Raw genomic sequence first — 18932 nt, forward strand, 5'->3', positions numbered from 1 at the left:
ATGATTCCTCAAGTGATGATGATGAGTATAACAAGAAGAAGGAGCATGCTAGCATTGCAATCTAAGAGAAAAGCTCTATTTTTGACACTCCATCATGCTTCATGGCTAAGGCCACTAAGGTATAATTGTATGTACAATGTGATCACGCGAAGAAGTCCTACATCCAATGCGTCAAGTGTGAGGAGGTCAAACAACATTTAGTAGGCATGAAGAGCAACACACCTAGGTCCTGCCTTCTCAACTTCTTTTGCTGATAACATTAGCTTTCCAAACTTGAACTTGGAGTTAGGTCCTACCTCCTGCTAATGTTGCTTGACACCCATATGTTGGTCCTATTTGTTGTCACTCTTGGGTGCTCTAGGGGCTAGGGGAGGACCAACTGGACCATGTTTGGACTTTTTAGTTTATTTCTTGCCTTCTGCATGCTCCTTGAAAGCATAATTTCCTATAGGGTTAGATTTTGTTTATTCAATTATATTATCTTGTGTGGCAACTTTGTTTCCAAAGATTATCTAAGTGATGTTTTATCTTTAGAAGCACAACAACAATTTGCGGTTATTGCTAGATTGAGGGCAGGTGTTCACTCTACCCTTAGTTCAGCTGAGATCATTCTGGACATGAGGGAGCAGCTGAGGCTGTTTCAGGCCAAGTTCAACATAATATGTTCACATCCGAACTTGATCATCAAAACAACCTCTACTGCATTTTAGTTGTAGCTTCTTGCACGTCGAGTCTTAGACATGTAGGAACTGTCATTGGATCTGCTACCTTGGTGCCCTGAATATGAATTAGAGAACTTCTGAACCAATAGAGCCCCTCAAACAAATAGAGTCGTTGTCTCTCTGTTCTCATAGAAATCGAGGCCACCAGACGCTTCGGTCAGAACGATCGAACGTAGACCCCAGCGTCCTATGCTTATATGACTGCCATGTGTCCTCTGTCTTTGAACATCATGCGTTAGATCTCAACGGTTAAGTTCACACCAGACGCACCGACCAGACTCGGTACTTAACGTCCGGTCACTACTCAGAGAGGTTCCAAAGTGCTCAAACTCACACCGGATGCGTTCGGTGCATGCTGACAGATGCACCCCAGCGTCCGATGCAACACCACTCGCCAGACTCACGCCACATTGGCCTGACTGGATAGTGAACAGTGTTCACCTAGCATCTGGTTAGCAGCGTCCGATGCTCTCAAGAAATGACCGGACGTGTAGGTCCCTACGTCTGGTGCTCAACCCTAGGTAATACTCTCTACGTGTTGCAAGTCAGTACTGACCGGACGCACATGCAGAGCGTCCAGTGCTTAGGCCTGCTGCGTCTGGTGTGTATTTCCCAGTGAGCAACACTCCCACAACTTCACCACGCTTTCAAGTCCGCCTCCGATGTAGTGGAAAATAGGTATTTTATTTCCACAAAAAATGCCAAATGTGTCAACACCATCATGTGCATGGACGTTAGCTTTTCTCAAATATTTTCTTCAAAAAAGTTAAGTTAGTTCACTAGGTTTTAAATGCATATACATAAACAAAGTTACCAATGACACTCGATATATCGCTTAGCCAAATAATTCTTCTCTTTATACTATAATAAATATCTATTTTAAATATGATGGGGACGTTTGGTTCACGGCCACACATTTCATGGCAAGTGTGGCGGCGCCTAAGCTGTGGTGGTTGAAACCAGCGCCTTGGCCGTGACGAGATTTATAACAGAGAAAATCTATGGCTGCCATATTTGAGCTCTGAACCAAACAGCTGCCATGTGTGGGTGGCAAGCCGAACCTGAGGCAGCAGGCTGTGGCGGGAACCAAACACCCCATACATCCTCAAGTTTGTTTCACTTATAAAAAGACTAATCATGCAATCAGAGCAATAAAAAATAGTTGAACCGTAACCAGTTTTTTGGTGTGTCCTTTCTGCAGTATGCTCTGCCTTGTGGCGTGGCATGCGCTGTGCACCTGACGACCTGACGTGATGGTCCATTCAGGGCCCCACCTTGCTACTTTTTCCGCTGCCCCGGTATGCAAGGCTCATTGTCCAATTATATTTAAAAGATTCGTCTCACGATTTACAGACAAATTGTATAATTAAATTTTATTTTTATCTATATTTAATACTTCATACATGTGTCATAATATTCGATGTGATGGAGAATCTTAAATACTCTCTCCGTCCCAAAATAAGTGTCGTTTTCGCTTTCCGAGAAATAACTTAAATTAAATATATAATAAAAGATATTAATATTTATAATACATAATTAATATTATTGGAAAGATCTTTAAGTCTAATTTTTTAACAAATTTATTTAGAGATATAAATATTGCACGTATTTTCTACAAATCAAGTCAAACTTGTGGCACGAAAACCTAAAACGACACTCTTTTTGAGACAGAGGGAGTAAGATCTAAACAAACAATATATTTATTTTGATCGAGCTCTTTACAATTAGTTGGGTTTTTTTTTTTTTCATTGCGAGTGAACGTTGGCGTCATTTCAACGAAAAATGCCCTGCTTGCTACATCGTGTTGGAATAGAGAATATATAATAGTCAGGGCCTCAGAGGCAAGGTCTGGTCCACATTGTATGAGTTGGAACGGAAGCTGGGAAGTCCGGTGGAGTCCCTGAGACATCCATCTCAACTCCCGGGGCGGGGTGTGAACAGCCAGTCAGCAAGACAAGTAGTAGCAGTTCTCTGCTAAGAGAACGGAACCGAAGCTGCCCTGCTCGGAGGTTCGCTTGCTCCCTGTGATGACTCCCATGCAGCTCTGAAGAAACAAACCCTTTGCCATGTCGGAGGGCATCTGAAGTGGCCAGGTGGGAGCAGCAGTCAAACACAACTACACAAGGCGTCCATAGATACTCCGCCTGACGCCCATGGCGCCACAGAGTAGTAAGTAGTAGTAACTTATGCTGAAACCTTGGTCAACCTCCGAAACCATACCGGTCAGGCTTCAGAGCAACTCCGATCCATCTCTTATCCACAGACGAAAATTAGCTAGTTCACTACTGTCTGAAACTATATATAGAGAGAGAGAGATGCCGCCTGCATGCAGATGCAGTAGGCATTATATATTTACTACTGTGTCACTCTTGCTGGTTCGATCATCTATCGGTGCGAGCAGAAGAGCCTGGTCACCAGTGACCACCAAGTACACAATACAGCAGCAAATAAAATGGCGGCGTTTTGGGACATCATCGGAAAAGCGGCCAACCTGTTCCAGCTATTCGGACTGGACGCCGCCACCCTCATCGCCATCGCCACGAGCTTCCTCCGGTTTCATGAGGTGAGCAAGGAATGCAGGAAGCTCGAGGAGCGCGCCCGGATGCTCCGCCTGCTCCTGCACTCGCCAGGCGGCTACTGGGTCATGCAGCAGCAGCAGCAGGGGCAGTGCCGGTCCTATAAATTTAAGGGCTCTCTGGCAAATTTATCGTGACGACTCCTCTAAACTATAAAATCTTATAATAATATAAGCTAATTTTGTTCATAAGAGGAAAGTAAATCCAATCATATATAAATAAACTGCACTTCTTGTCTTTTTATTTTTTCAAAGTCCCTGACAAATGTTTCTTAGGTAACACTCTAAAATTCTAACATATGACTATATGAGTACAAAGTACTAGACAAAAATTAAACAAGAAAAAAAAACTAGTTCCTAAACAATTGAGACATGAACTGATTCAGAATCAGAATCAAGATTCACAAATCACAAAAAATAAAAGGGTAGAAGGAAGGAACCAGTTCACATGTCATAGCCCTCGTCGAGCCCTACCATCTGGTCATCGCCGTTGTCGTTTGGATTTTGGAAGACTAAAACTCAGAAGCAAAGGTTTCAGTATTATCCAACACAAAGGTGGTTTCGGTCTTATCCACTGCAGCTAGTGATCGCGTTGTGAACTAGTGATCGTGTCGCCGATGTCGCTACGTCTCTCCTCACGGTCTCGCCGTCTCACCAGAAGTCTAAAAGTCGTGACTCGTGATCGCTATGTGTGGTAGCGTGTGTACGGGTATTGGTGCCTCGGCTCCTTGGTTCACAACTTTTTTTAGTGATAGGCCTGCTGTATCGTATATATACATGTACTAATAAACAAGGACTATAGCTAAAGAATATGTGGTGTTATATACTTAGGATTGAGCCCCTATCTTGCGAGGGCCCTCGGCCGTCGCACCTCCTGCCCTTCCCTTAGGGCCGGCAGTGAGCAGGGGCATCTGCTGACCGACGCACTCAGGGAGGCACACCACCTCGTGGAGTCCTACAACGGGAGCACGCTGTTCGCGCGTCTCTGGGGAGGCAGCCGCATGGCCACGCGGTCGCGTGACCTGCGAAGTAGCATCGACTCCTACTGCGGCCTCATCGTTTCAGTGAACGCCTTCATCCTCGTCGTGGAAGCAGACCTGGATCCGTCGTGATCATCAGATATTATTGGTTTGGGTGGTCAGAGTAAAAATAAATACATAGTACGATGCAATGTAACTCGATGTAAGTTGGTTATTGCTCCCTCCGTTCCAAATTACAAATTATAAGACTTTATGACTTTTCTAGAAGCTTTTGCTACGCATTTAGATATGTATTTGTAAGCAGCCGAGCAGATATAGAGATAGGAATCGAGGAGAAACCAGACGCGCCAGAGGAAGAACAGAGGTAGACAGAAAGAATACGGCAGAGGAAATATTGTATTCAGTTTAGCTGTTTGTTGTTTGATGATCCCTCTCTCCTCCTCACACACTCCTTAAGTACTATTTCTATTAGAGCAACTCCAGCCCACCTCCTAAACAAGCTCCTATTCCAAATCTAAGGACTTGATCTTAAAAAAATCAACTCCAGCCCACCTCCTATTTGGACTCCCATTTTTCATGCCCTCTCAAATTATAATTTCAAGTCTCCAAATCTAGCATACCCCTATCCCCCTCTCTCTCTCCCGTCCGCACGCACCCGACGCCTCCATAGCGGCATTCAGGGCGAGGAGCTTGGCGATGCCGTTGTTCGTCGCGGCCACGACCTTCGGAATCACGTTCGGCACGGCGACGAAGGTGATCCCGGCCTGGTGGCGCGCGGGGTCCGGCGCGTTGAACGCCGTGTGGAGGACGGTGACAACGAGCCCCCGCGCGTGGAGCGCGCCGGCGAGGTGCAGCATCGGGCTGAGGTGGCCCTGGAACGGCAATGGGCACAGCACGACGCGAGCGGCCGCGGGCTGGAGCTGGAGCTGGACCGTCCCCTCCGGCCATTGTTAGCGTTGCTTGCTGGGACGCTGGATGGCTGGATATCTCAGCTGAAATCGAAGAACATTTTGCAAGTTTGATTTCTGAAATCACCTTCCATCGACAGACCTATGCCTTCTTGAGCGACTTGGGCTCCTTGGCCACGGCCGCGGCCTTCTCGGCGACCTTCTTGGGCAGGAGCACAGTGTGGATGTTGGGGAGGACGCCGCCGTGGGCGATGGTGACGCCGGCCAGCAGCTTGCCGAGCTCCTCGTCGTTGCGGATGGCCAGGAGCACGTGGCGCGGGATGATGCGGGTCTTCTTGTTGTCCCTGGCCGCGTTCCCGGCCAGCTCCAGCACCTCGGCGGCGAGGTACTCGAGGACGGCGGCGAGGTAGACCGGGGCGCCCACGGAAATCCCTCGCTGCCGCGCGCGCGGATGCCCTTGCGGCTAGTTGCCCTTGCTCCAGCCAGATTCCTTTTGCTCAGGCCAAGCGCGCGCGAGAGAGAGATGGACGGAGGCAGGAGAGGAGCGCCGCCGCAGGGTGCCGTGGACCGAGGACGAGGACAGGTACGCAACAAATGGATTTTGGGTGTTGGGCTCGAGTTGTATTTGATTTTGGGTCCCTGCAGGCCAGCATGTAAATAGAAAATATAGAGGCCCAATTTACATGTTGAGCTGGAGTTGCTCTTACATATGGTGTGTTTGGTTGGGCTCCCAAGCTATTTTTTGGCTTGGTTCGGTCACCTTTGTGCTGTTTGGTTTCCAGGCCAGGCGAGCCCACCGCCGCCAGGGTGGGCGAGCTGCTCCCCCATGCCGCCGCCAGGATGGGCTCGTGCTCTCCCACGCCGCCGCCAGGGCGAGCGTGCTCTGCTCCCTGCCGCCGCCGGGATGGGCTCGCGCTGCTCCCCGTGGCCGCCAGGCTGGGCATGCTGCTCCCAGCCGCTGCCGTGGCGGGCGCACGCTGCTCCAGATGCGGCCCTGTTCATCGATGCTCCGGAGCCAAATGCGGTGTGTGCTCCATGGAGTCACCGCGCAACAGCCGCTGCTCCAGGACCTGTGCGAGCTCCTCCGCTGTCTTCTTCTTCTTCTCTCACCAACCAACTGTTCGACGCAATGCCTAAAAAGGGTAATATTATCGAAACATGGAGGAGGCGATTATATTTGAGCTAGTCAGGCAACCAAACATGATTAGCTAAGAAATGTGAACCAAATAACAATATCTTGTACCGGAGAAGCCAGACTTGGATTGGCCTGGTTTGTTTTTGCTAGCCAGGCTTGAAGGAGAAAAGAATCAAACACACTCACAGCGGTCACTGCCACTAGGGGGCCGTATACCGTCCACTTGGTATTAGCTGACGAGTGGACAGGAAAATGGAAATGGATATCCGCATTATCTGATATCCGTATCCGCTAAAACCTGTAATATGGATATCTGTATTTGTATACTTTTCTAATGTAGTAACTAAATGGATATATCCGAATTCAGTGTTTTAATGTATTCGAACTACACAATGTTCAAACTCGTTATATAGCACAATGGAAAGACTATTACGTTTGCACTCAAGAGGTCGGGTTTGATTCCTAGACAAATTTTGTTGTGGTTTTTGAATTGCTACATACTCTTGTTACTTACGCATGTTTGTCGTAACAAGTTACACTCTGCCCGCCATCTGTTTTGAAGTCGTCTTTCATCTTTCCCACCATTCATTTAGCCAACATCCGTCGTTTCACTTTGCCCGCATCCGTCCTGTAGGGTTCCTCTCGCTTGTCGTGCCACATCCACATCCACCGCATCTGACCACTGCTGCTCGCGCATCCACTACATCCGACCACCGCCAGTGCATCCGAGCGCCTACGCCATATTTGCCCCTGTGTTCCAGGATTTCCTTCGCTACCGCATCTGACACCGGCGCCACCCTGCCATCTTTGTTTTTACGTTCTATAGTTTCCTCTGCTGCTGCATCTGACCACCATCTGCCCATCCGATGGAGACCTCTTCACCAACATACTCGAGGTCTGCCGCTGCTAGTCACCAACGCTAGCACCAGTACTGTTGCCACCACTACGGCGGCCAGGTCGATGCCACGCCAAGTACCATATTTCAGTTAACTTTTTTAGTTCAGTTTATTAACAATCCATTACGTGTAGCTTTTCTCTGTAATTTGTTAGCCTTGAAATGTATACACGAGAATTTGCTAGAACTATTTTTTGCACTAAGGTCGATCATTTGCTTCTCAGTATTTCCTACTATGAATTGTACATCGTCTCATGATATTTGTTGCTATTGTTTTGACGGCATATCTTTCTTAAACATGGATCTGCGGTGCTGCAAGGTTTCTGCACTGGTAGCTATTGACTGTTGTTGCACATATTAGAATGGTAAGATGCAGCTTTTTTGTCTACACTAGTTACTGCTGCATGGCAGTCATAGTTTTAAATATCCCACTATAGCTGCCGCTATAGCCCGCTATAGCCTTTTGAGGCAGAGTGCCGCTATTTGTGTTCATGTACAATTTAGCCGCTATATTTCGCTATAGCCCGATTTAGCTCCGCTATTAGCTGTTTTAGACATGAACCGCTAAACGTCTTAGCCCGCTATTTAAAACATTGATGGCAGTGCTCTAGCTATCATCTTCACTAATAACATTTCTCTTGGTCGAGGAACACAACAGAGAGAAGCTCATGAAGAGGAGGAAGAGTGGAATGTGGATGTAGGTGACCAAGAGGGAGATGGTGGTATTGTAGATGAAGAAGGGAGAGATGCTAATGCAGAGGTGCAACCATCTAGACATCATCATCAGATCTGAAGAAGAAATATGACAGTCACTCGGTGGCCAGAAGACAAGATAACCGTCATGGCGCTCACGGCGGTTGGGCTTCTCGTGGAGCAGAGGGCCAAGACAAGAATGAAGATGACAATTGGTCTGATTGCTAGACAAAGGATCCCCTTGGCCCTGGATGGATTCAATACACTAACTGAATAAGACAAAATGACTTTGTTTGAGGAATGTGTCCAACCTTGGTTGGCGTTTTTTGAAGAATTAAAGGCTGTTGTGTGTAAGAAGATAATGCATTTGATATCAAAGAGTTGGAGAACCCACAAAAGCGACCTTACACGCAACTTGGTGGATAAAGGGTTGGATAAACGTGACAAGTACAAGAAACTTTGGGCGAGGAACAAGCTTGACCACTGCCTGGGACGAAAGAGTATGCAGGGAAAGCCAAAAAAGTGGGAGGTAGAGGATAGAAAGTTAGCCATGGAAGGTGTCTGTAATCCTAGGGACAAGTATCCAGCTGGCTGCCCAAAGAGTTATCTGTGCGCACGGAGTTATTTGGTTAAGTCAGAAGGAAGTGCTCAGATTCAATGGTCAAAACCTGCAATTGAGACTTTATCTACACAAATTTTTGAGAAGCATGAAACCCTTCAGTATTCAGGGATAACTTCGGTTACAGACAAGGATGTGCTCACAGAAGTCTTGGGCACCCTAGAACAGGCGTGCATGGTGTGTCAAGTTACAATTGTTGGAAGCATTGGTCGGACTGCACCAACATGTACAGAAAGAGGTAGCAACCAACACATGCTGATATGGATGTGGAAGCCATCAAAGAACAACTTAAACATGACTTGTTACCAAAAATTACAGAAGAAGTCATAAAAGGACCTCAAGCTCAAGAGCCAGCAGGGAGTGGATGTAAATATGTGCCTCAGCCGATGAGGCAGTCGGCAACAAAGACAAACATGATGGTCATGAGGCAACTCCAGATGAAGCTAATGTGCATGGTCCCACAGAGGGCACACAATGTACCCTACTAATGAATAGTCCTCAAGGTTTTTAGGATGAGGTAGCAAGGGGTACCTTATTTCCACACAAGAATCAACTACATCAGCATCAAGTACTCGAAGATTATATCGTTGCACATGAGTATGTACATCCGTCGGCGAGGAAGTTGCCGTTTAGCTGTCCAAGTACTGACCTCAGGTATCTTAGACAGGCTAAGTTCAAGTTGGTCCAATGGAGGAGGTTGCAGATTATGAAGTCATCAAAACTTCCATAGACTGTGGGCTCCAAAAGGCATCTAAAGGACTTTGTGATACTCGGTAAGAAGACGACCGATGCAACTCCGGAGCAGGCTAATCAGTCCCCAACTAGTCTAGGTGACCAAACAAAGAAGGCAAAGGCGAAGAAGGTAAAGTCCACACCTATAGCTCGCCCAATGAAACACCCTGCCAGTCTTGAGTGACAGTAAACTACAGCGACATAAGTTGGAGAGACCCACTAGATCATCGACTAGGAGTGATCCTAGGCGTCGTAGTATATGGGAGAAGGCCAACCTTGATTACGTTTGTGGAGTGCCACTTCTATCAAAAACACAGCTTGAGAAGGCGGGACCTCGGTGTGTTGTTCTTCATGCTTGATACATGAAAGAATGCGAAGAGGGGAGGACTAAAGGTCCTTGTGCTAAGTATAAGAAAGAGCATTTCTGGTGCACTGAACCATTCGGGTATTGCACATTGGGATTTAAGGACTGGTTTGACCTCTTCACACTTGATGGATTGGATAAAGGCATTCTTAGCACGCTATCAGTATAAGTGCAATTTATCTATTTTCCGGGCTCGTTCATTTGTAGCTAGGGATGCTCTTTATATATTTGATTACTAAATTTCTTTTGTATGTATCTTTACTAGTAGATTTTTTATTACAAAACAAAAGGAATTAAAGGTGTCTGTTACATAATATAAGGCATACTCTTTCATAAATATTAATGCAGTAGTACTAGTGCTGAGAGAGAATTAAATGAGTTCTTGATCTTTGTACGAGAAGTGGTTAAGGCTTATATACTGGGACAGAGGGAGTATCAAAGAAAAAAATAGCGAGCTATAGCGGCGCTATAGCTGGACAGGCTTGCCGCTAAGCTATTTGTATTTTTTCCGGAAAAAAGTCTACATAACCCCCCAAACTATTAATGGTGGACTACTTCACCCCCCGAACTATAAAACCGGATATTCTACCCCCTGAACTTTCAAAACCGGTCAAATAACCCCCTAGAGTGGTTTTGGATGGTGGTTTTGTCTTTTTTATTTATTTATTTCTGCTAAATCTTTGAAAAATCATAATAAATCATAGAAAAGTCATAAAATGAAAATTTAATTTTTGTTGGACTTCTGATGAGTAGATCTACATAGTGAATATATAATATGGTATACTTTAGTATAAAGTTTTTGTTGTAGCTTTAAATCTATGTTTTTCTGTAATTAAATCGAATAATTGATATATGCAGTTTCTATGATCCAATTGTGGTGAAATTTTTATGGTGAGCTCATTTCTGTAAGCTTGAACTATGGTAAAAGTTTCATACCTAGTCGATCAGGTATAACTTAGTTATCAATTTATTTAGCTTTATTCTTGTTAAATCTATGCTTTATCTATAACTAAGTTATACGTGATCCAATGAGTATAAAATTTTTACCATAGTTCAAGCATATAATAATGAGCCCACAGTAAAAAGTTTACCACAATTGGACCACAAGAAATGCATATATGAATTATTCAAATTAATTACAGAAAAACATAGATTTAAAGCTACAGTAAAACTTTATACTAAAGTATACCATATTATATATTCACTGTGTAGATCGACTCATCAGAAGTCCAACAAAATTAAAATTTTCATTTTATGATTTTTTTATGATTTATTATGATTTTTCAAAGATTTAGCGGAAATAAATAAAAAAGAAAAAGACAAAACCACCCTCCAAAACCACTCGAGGGGATTATTTGACCGGTTTTAAAAGTTTGGGGGTAGAATATCCGGTTTCATAGTTCGGAGGGTGAAGTAGTCCACCCTAGGTAGTTTGGGGGATTATGTAGACTTTTTCCATTTTTTCCGCTATCACAACTTTCACCGCTAAGTTGCATTTGTTACAACAAATTTCACCGCTATTATGCGCTATAGCGCCGCTATGATAAATCTTCTCTGTTTGACTCTCAAAACTCTGTCTTAGACTAGATTATCATTTATTCTTTACAACTAATTTAATATTTTGGACAATGAAGCTTTCATGAACCATGTTGTAATGTCATATTATTATTTTGTAATGTTACCTAAACTTATGAAAAAATATTTTTATTTATCAAATTCATATTTAACATGTCTTTTTCATCAATTACTCGTGTTTTTATGTATTTTTTATAAAAACGCTATCTGTCATAGCGCTGCTATAGCTGTATAGCTCCTGAAAAAAGTTGCTGTTATTTTCAATAGCCCGTTGTTTTAAACTTTAGGAAATATTCATGATCTATATTCACAATATTTGACTCAAACCTTGTCCAAAATAATTTCCTTTATGAGTAGGAGGAAGTATCAAATTGCAGTGATGACCACTGGACTGGACTACAAGACTGTCACAGTGAAGTCGTCACCGCGTATAATCTGGCAAGTCCGCATAAACGTGTTTGGGAAACCGCGTGTTCAAATCTGTAGCTCTTTTTTTTCATCCTAAGTGAGCTTCTAAATTGAATGCCTTGGAGTTGCCATTAGTCAAGTCTGCTAATCTTTAATTTACACATGATGAAGCTGACCTTATGCTGTGAACTCCACACGTATTGGAGGGCTCGGTTTTGACTTAAAATGCTTATATTAGAAAGGGCTATGTCATGCTGTTTTCCATTTTACTGTATGGGTTCTCAAAGCACATGAAAAGATGCAGTCAATATTATATTCCTGGGGAAAACTCAGTGGCATTTATACTGAAAAAAAAGTCATTCAATACACATAGTCTTGTTTAGATTAGCAAACCCATGACCTACAATTGCGAACAGCCAAACACAAAAAAACATACATCTGTACACCATGCAAGCTGGTACAAACAATGGCTATGCACATGACACACAAACATACTGGTACCACAACAAACAGTTCACACAACCAGGAAATATTTTCCAGGGCTTCTGTGCTTACTGGAAGTCGTTGGGGTGACCTGATCATGGATATCCAGAGCAGCTGGGTCCCTGATCATGCTCCATCCATGGCGGTGCAGCAGCAAGGCTGGTTGATCCAGGTTGAGGGTGGTGATGCGGCCCAAAGTTGAGTTGAGCAGAGGTCGATGCACCTGAGTCCTCATACATGTTGAAGTTCATTGCCACCGGCTGTAAAAAGTAATGCCCAGCCGTCCAGGAATGTGAGCAAAGTATCCTGGAAGCAATGGATATGCAAGAAAAAAAAAAGGAGTCTTGGTTATCTGCATCACCTCAAATGGGTAACCAAAGTCCATCAGATCTTGGGGATTTTGTGGCCAAGGTGAAATTACTTCCTGCTGACCATGCAGTGGAATTCCTTGGTCTGCAAAGTTTCGAAATCATTTCATCAGGATAGCTGTATAATGTTTAAATTCATCATATCAGAACAACTCAGGCAGAAAACATATAGCGAGGTAAATGTTTAGAAAAAAAGAGATATGAGAATCCCTCAGGGAACAATCAGTGCCCTGGTAATGTTTTTGAAGAGTGAGCAATTCATTTTCGGAAGTGAAGTACCTTGGGAATAGCCTGTGTTTATATAATCAGGATCGGCAACAATGGGACCACAATCTGCAATTTGGTAAAGTGTCCCATGCTCATCCTGGGGCACGTTTTCAGCCGTTCCAGTTCCTGGTAAGTACAGAAATCACTGTATCAGAAAAACTCATGCAGAAAACACATGGAAATGAAAGATATAAGAGGAAAATGTTTCCAAAAAGTATAATAGGGAGGAGCCAATCACGAAAATAATGTGAGAGAAGAGAACAGTCATCTTTTAAAATTAGAGTACCTTGGTAATAGCCTGTATTTGGACAATTAGGAATGCTGGGACCACATTGTGCAATTTGGGAAATTGATCCCATCACATGTTCATTGTGGGCCAAATATTCAGCTGCTCCAGTCCCTTGGAGGTCTAAATAGAAACTCCAGCCTCAGACAATCGGTCGTGCCAAGGAATGTAAGAGCAGTCAGAATTTAGAAAGTGGTATTGGAGTAACCTTGATATGGAGCAAGCTGATTAGCAGAGAAAACTTGTTGTGATGCATCCACTGCTAGAACAGAAGGTGCAGCAGCAACATCTGTGCTTGAAGAGATCGGCTCCTTCAGTTTTTCATATGCATTCTGTCTCCATTTGTTCACTAAAGCCTGCAACCAGAACACCATACCTCTTTATTATCGAAAGTTCAGAAGTTGTTGAACATGGCCACGATACTAATATTGGTAATATGGTGATCATGGGTTCAGCATGTACCTTCTGAGCTGTGTTAAATCTTTGGCATGCAACATACTCATGTGGGAATGCTGCTCCGACAAGCTCATGCACACAATTAAAGAAAAGCACAACATTGCCCTCTTTACTGTGGTACTGTTTGAGTTCTTGCCGATCATCGAGAACACACTGCCTAGCATGCCCAGTCAGTTTTGACCAAGCATTTTGCTGTTTTTCCATCTTGAGGATCTGCATGATTTTAAAACAACATCATGTGAATCAAACAGATGCTGCAAAACAGGGGCATACAGGAAAATGCATTTAGAATTCTTTACCGCACGAAGCTTGTTGGAGTCCTCATTCAAAGCTTTCAAGAAGCCCTCCACGTTATGGATTTTCACCTCCGTAAGCCTCTTGTGGTAAGCTCCATCCCTGGCAATCTCCTCTAAGCGATATAGGTCATCATCTAGTCTTGGAGGGTGCCTCTTCTCATTTGCTGAAAAAATAAATAAATGATCAGACTAGACTAAACACAAATTCAGAAACAGCAATAAACCTGACAATATGAAAAACCAGGTTCATACGTTTGTTTCTGCGGTCGAGAACTTTCACAGGCTTCATGATGGCTTCCTGAACCCGACCAGAAGTGTTTTTGTTCTTGCAAACTCTTGCTGCCATGATGACGTTTTTCCTGGATGATCCTTCCCTGAAACGGATCTGGCTAAGTTCAGCCATTCCATTGGTTAACCATACACTCCCCAGCACAAGATCATGCCCGTCCCGACCTTGCAGTATATGCTTATCAAACTCATCTTCAGTCCAATTGTCCTGACATTTGTTGGAGAAATCTCCACGGAGAACCAAGATCTCAATTTTCGCTTTTGAAAGCGCACCAGACATTACTATCTTGTCACCTTCAAGCATGGCAACTTTGATAGCTGCATGGTTCTGAGATGTTAAATTCTCATCCGTGTAAACAGGTGGCTCCAAACCATTCATGAAATACAGTCGCATGTTTTTGTTTGATCCATTAGCAGCAATATGCTCCTGATTTGCCTCTAGTCTGAAACACCAGCAATGAATGAAAGTGTGATAAGCCCAAAATCAAGTAACATATTCACCTGGCATTTTTTAAATTCAGCATGCACATACTTCATTTCATCACATAGCAACAAGAAATTGATGTTTGTTGTTAAACTGGATGCAATGGAAGTAATATATGGAAATTGCAACCTGGTAACAAGCAAAACAGAACATGCATAGTACAGTTCAGGTAGAAACAAATTTATGGGTTTGTTACCTTATGTGCTGATCAGCATGACGATTGGAACACAGACGTGACAATTGTTTCTGTCATAATTTTTATATAGAGTTTTATCATGAGTTTATATGAACATAAACTGGATTCCATAAACAGGGATTTACAGATATCATGTATGGAAGGTATTAAGATAAGATTATCTGACCACTTCGTGGCGGAGACCCTCGATCTGCTCCTGAAAACTCTCCAGCTTGCTACAGCCAAAGAGAAGAGAAAGGATGAACATTAAAAATAGTGATAATGGAAACAAATGTAAATAAATGTGCTTTGATGTGAAATAAAACTTGTGTTGAACGGATGAATTCTATAAAATGTATGTTACTGAACCTGTCCCTAGTTGCAGGAAGCAGTGGCAGTAGAATAATTACAAAAGTTACAGACCTTTTTATTTTAGGGATAAAAAGATTTGCAGATTTCTAATGAGTAGAGATGAAAACGGTATGGATATTTTCCGACCGTATTCGAGACCGAATTCGTTTAGAGGGATTCAGATCTATCCGTATCCGAGTCCGAATATTCAACATCCGATTCCGTATCCGTATCCGAATACTTAAATCGTATATTTATGATGTCGACATCCAAACGTATCTTATCCGTCATAATTGACATTATCCGTATTCGAATCCGAATCCGACTAGAAATATGAAAACAAATATGATATCGATGATATCCGTCCGTATCCGATCCGTTTTCATCCCTACTAATGAGTAGCGAAACTTAATAAGAGAAAATGAATTAAGTGTAATATAGGAACTATTGAATGTTAGAAACACATAAATAACTAATTTTTGAACCTAATCCTGGTTGATTGCACCATAAAGTACATGTCAGAGAAAAAAAAAATCTAATAATAATAAAAAAATAGGCACTCACGGCTCACCTACCAATCGTTTCAATATCTCTTTCTTGATAAGCGCTGGTAAGGACCTACACAAAAATTTTGGGCTCTCACAAAAAATCCTACACACAATTGTTGTGCTAACCATAGGGCTACTGCTCTAAGAGATAAAGGTAGGGACTGAATCGTATGGTTATAAGAAAGGTAGGGACTTGCAACAAGAGAAGAAAAACTGTACCTGGAAATCATCCCATGATACTTCTGGAAGGTGCGGTCCACATATCTCTGAAGCTGTGAAATCACAGGAGCAATGAAATCAGGGGAGACAAAATGCTAGTAAGAGAGTCTGGCCGAGGAGCTACTGCTATGCTAAAAGCTCTAAAAGTATGGCCGGAGTTTTTCCATTTTCTAAAAAAGGAAAAGGGGCGGAGGACAATAATGACAAAAATATATCTGAATATGATCTTTGGCTAAATGTAGACACTCCCTCCATCCCAAATTGTAAGTCGTTTGACTTTTTTTACCCCAAGTTTGACCACTCGTTTTATTCAAAAAATTTGTGCAAATATAGTCAAATTTTAAGTCATTCTTGAAGAACTTTTATTAATAAACCAATACACAACAAAAAAAAAAGTAATATTTTGTATAAAACTTTGAATAAGACGAGTGGTCAAACTTGATATTAAAAAAGTCAAACGACTTATTTGGGATGGATTGAGTACTATATAACGTACTAGCATCTTTCCACAAAACGGGTTCAGTTTGGTCAATTTAAGGAGGTGCTCAGTATAATTGTGAACCCGAATTTCAGCATAGGTGGCAAGTGATCAGATCAGACAAGAAATACTAGTAATTGTTGCAAGGATGGGTCGGAGGAGTAGCTGACCATGCGACCGATTTGGGAGATGCTGGCCGTCACCGTGGTCCTCCTGCGCGCACAGAGAGCAAGATGACGAAGCGCACCCAGGCCAGCACAGGGGATTCAAGAAACAGGAAGTGGGTGGGATGGGAGCACTCACGCTCGCACCAGGAACAGCACCACGAGCAAGGTCTGCCGCAGCCTCCGCCACCTCGGTGACGGCACCTGGCCACCGCCGCCGCCGCGGGTCGGCACCACCGGCGCCAGCTTCATGCGCTTCGCCGGCGGCTGCGGAACCAGCCCCCTCTCCCTCTCCCTCTCCATCTCCCTCCCCATCCCCATCCCCCTCTCCATCTCCCTCCCCTGCTTCGTGGGGGCAAGTGCCAAGTGGTACTGCAGCGGAGTACAGACAAGCGTCGCTGCGTCAGGCCGTCGATGATTCCCGTTGTTTTATAGATGGATCGAGGAGGCGGCACTCGGAGGCAGCTGAGTAACAGTGTCGCCGCGGCGAGGCGGAACGGGAAGGGCGGATTCGGGCCACGCGTCAGCTCAAAAGCGCGTGGGCGCCACCATCCCGGCCGCGGCCGCGGCGAGGTCAGCAGATTTGCGCATGCTCTCCCTCGCAGACTGGCCATGGAAAGGACAAAGGACGTTTTTTTCTGCCAAAAAGAGAAAGAGAGAAAGAAAGGATAGAGATAAGCCGACGACGTGTGTGAGTGTGACACCAAGTACTTCATGTTTGGAATTTATTTTTTTGCTCTGCCAATCATGGAGAACTTATTTGGAATTTATCCCTCTCACTCAATGCGGTGTTTATGACACATGGAACCCTCCACAATCACTAACAACAACATATCAGACAGGTGGTATATCCTTATTGTAATTTGTAATAACAAGGAATTATTCATCTCCTGTCCTCCTTTTCCCTTTTCTTCCTTTCTTTTTAGTTTTTTTCCTAAGATTTTGTCCTCATAGATGACATGAATGTACATCGCTTTCTATAGGTGACATATAATGTCAGTTTGGATAGAGATCCCCTTCTTGATTTTTGAGCTTTACTTATTCATGCTCCAATGGAGTGATTTTTGGTGGGGACTATGGTGAAGAGCTGGTGAGAGCGATGGGTAGTGGATTTTTTTTTTCTCTCGGCTTGTAGTGTAAATAGAGAAATTGTTCTCGTCAGCGTACCACCAAAATCAAGTTGTATTTTAATAAGCATTTGATAGAGATCCACAAAATGCACTCCAAAGAGCTGGGATGGGAGCTCTACCAACTATTAGTTCCGTAATGCAAGGATGTCCATGTAAAACATCAACAATATAGTGACTAATAATGAGAATAATAAGTACTCCATCCATTCCAAATTATATGACATCTTAGCTTATAGATGCATTCCTTTTATTATGTGTATTTAGACATAATATGTATATCTAAGTGCATAACAAAGATATATATATATTAAAAAAACCAAAACGAACTTGATTCAAATACAGTTAAAGTGTGATACTGTTACTCCCACCATATTCTTTTATAAGACGCACACACACATATATATCAGGGTTAAACTTTAAAATGTTAACTGAATTCTATTGCCTGCAACCAACATGGACGCCGGCCCTAGATTAACGTATATTGGTATTATATTAGTTTATGGAGTACTTTTACTTAATTAATATATTTTCATTGTACTAGGAAATATGATAGTGCATTGTAATAGAATGTATAACTTGTCGCATGATCATTTGAATGACTTGACGCTTGGAGCTGTACTCAATAATTGTGCCATACGTTCTAATTTGTCTTGGAATCAAATTATGTACCACATATGGACTTGTGCTACTCTAACTCTTATAATAATAGAGGGCTTAGTCATTTATCTAATGATCATGTCATGCATTTTAATTTGTCTTAGCATCAGATTCTGCATTGTGCCTGAGCTATACTTGTATGGGTACGGGAGAGAGTGATGAACCAAGGAAACACTAGACTTTAATACTAGTCATAGATACGTAAATAGTCTCCATGTTCATGTTGGGACATATGAGCACATCACATACAATCCATAGAGCACACCTTGCAGTAATTCATTCGGCAGAAACTGAAGACTCCCAATTTTAGAAATGCGGTTCTTTCATTCTCGTTGGGTTGACTAAGTAAAACGATTGTCCAAGAGAGAACCATCAAATCAAGTACATCTTAGGTTTCCCTAGTATCGGCAGGCTCATTAGACCACCTTATCAGATGGGAGAAGAACAACACATATGATTTATGAAAGTAGGGTGGAGAGAAAAGATTATAAAGTACAAGATGAGGGGGATTCTTCTTGGTCATGAGTCAAAAATCTTGTAATCCACACATCAAAACAACTCAATAAATATGTTTTAGGATAAATGAAATGTTTTGATTTGAAAATAAACAAAACTAGATAGTTTAGTTTTTGCAGTTTGTGGATGTGGTCATGTTGCAATTACTAGAGTTTCACAT

At 43.1% G+C, this 18932-nt stretch overlaps 1 protein-coding gene and 1 pseudogene across 1 annotated transcript; both read right to left on the reverse strand.

The window, feature by feature from the left end:
* On the reverse strand, positions 4656–6129 carry LOC8068823 (annotated as a pseudogene).
* LOC8068824 lies at positions 11909–17069 on the reverse strand. The gene is made up of 13 exons (XM_021465943.1): positions 16609–17069; positions 16476–16518; positions 15828–15880; positions 14897–14945; positions 14731–14780; positions 14015–14493; positions 13766–13926; positions 13473–13679; positions 13219–13366; positions 13011–13133; positions 12737–12850; positions 12451–12542; positions 11909–12349 (listed from the first exon to the last, which is right to left on the reverse strand). The coding sequence occupies exons 1-13, from the start codon at positions 16800–16802 to the stop codon at positions 12185–12187; spliced, it is 1878 nt and encodes a 625-aa protein (XP_021321618.1). The 5' UTR covers positions 16803–17069; the 3' UTR covers positions 11909–12184.

Source organism: Sorghum bicolor, chromosome 8, assembly GCF_000003195.3.
Source record: "Sorghum bicolor cultivar BTx623 chromosome 8, Sorghum_bicolor_NCBIv3, whole genome shotgun sequence".
Lineage (NCBI taxonomy): Eukaryota > Viridiplantae > Streptophyta > Magnoliopsida > Poales > Poaceae > Sorghum > Sorghum bicolor.

Coding starts and splice junctions, on each gene's coding strand:
- LOC8068824 (XM_021465943.1), bottom strand. CDS start 16,802: ATGGAGAGGGGGATGGGGATGGGGAGGGAGATGGAGAGGGAGAGGGAG. Junction 13,680..13,765: donor ACTCCAACAAGCTTCGTGCG/GTAAAGAATTCT, acceptor AAAATCATGCAG/ATCCTCAAGATGGAAAAACA. Junction 12,543..12,736: donor AAACACAGGCTATTCCCAAG/GTACTTCACTTC, acceptor GAAACTTTGCAG/ACCAAGGAATTCCACTGCAT.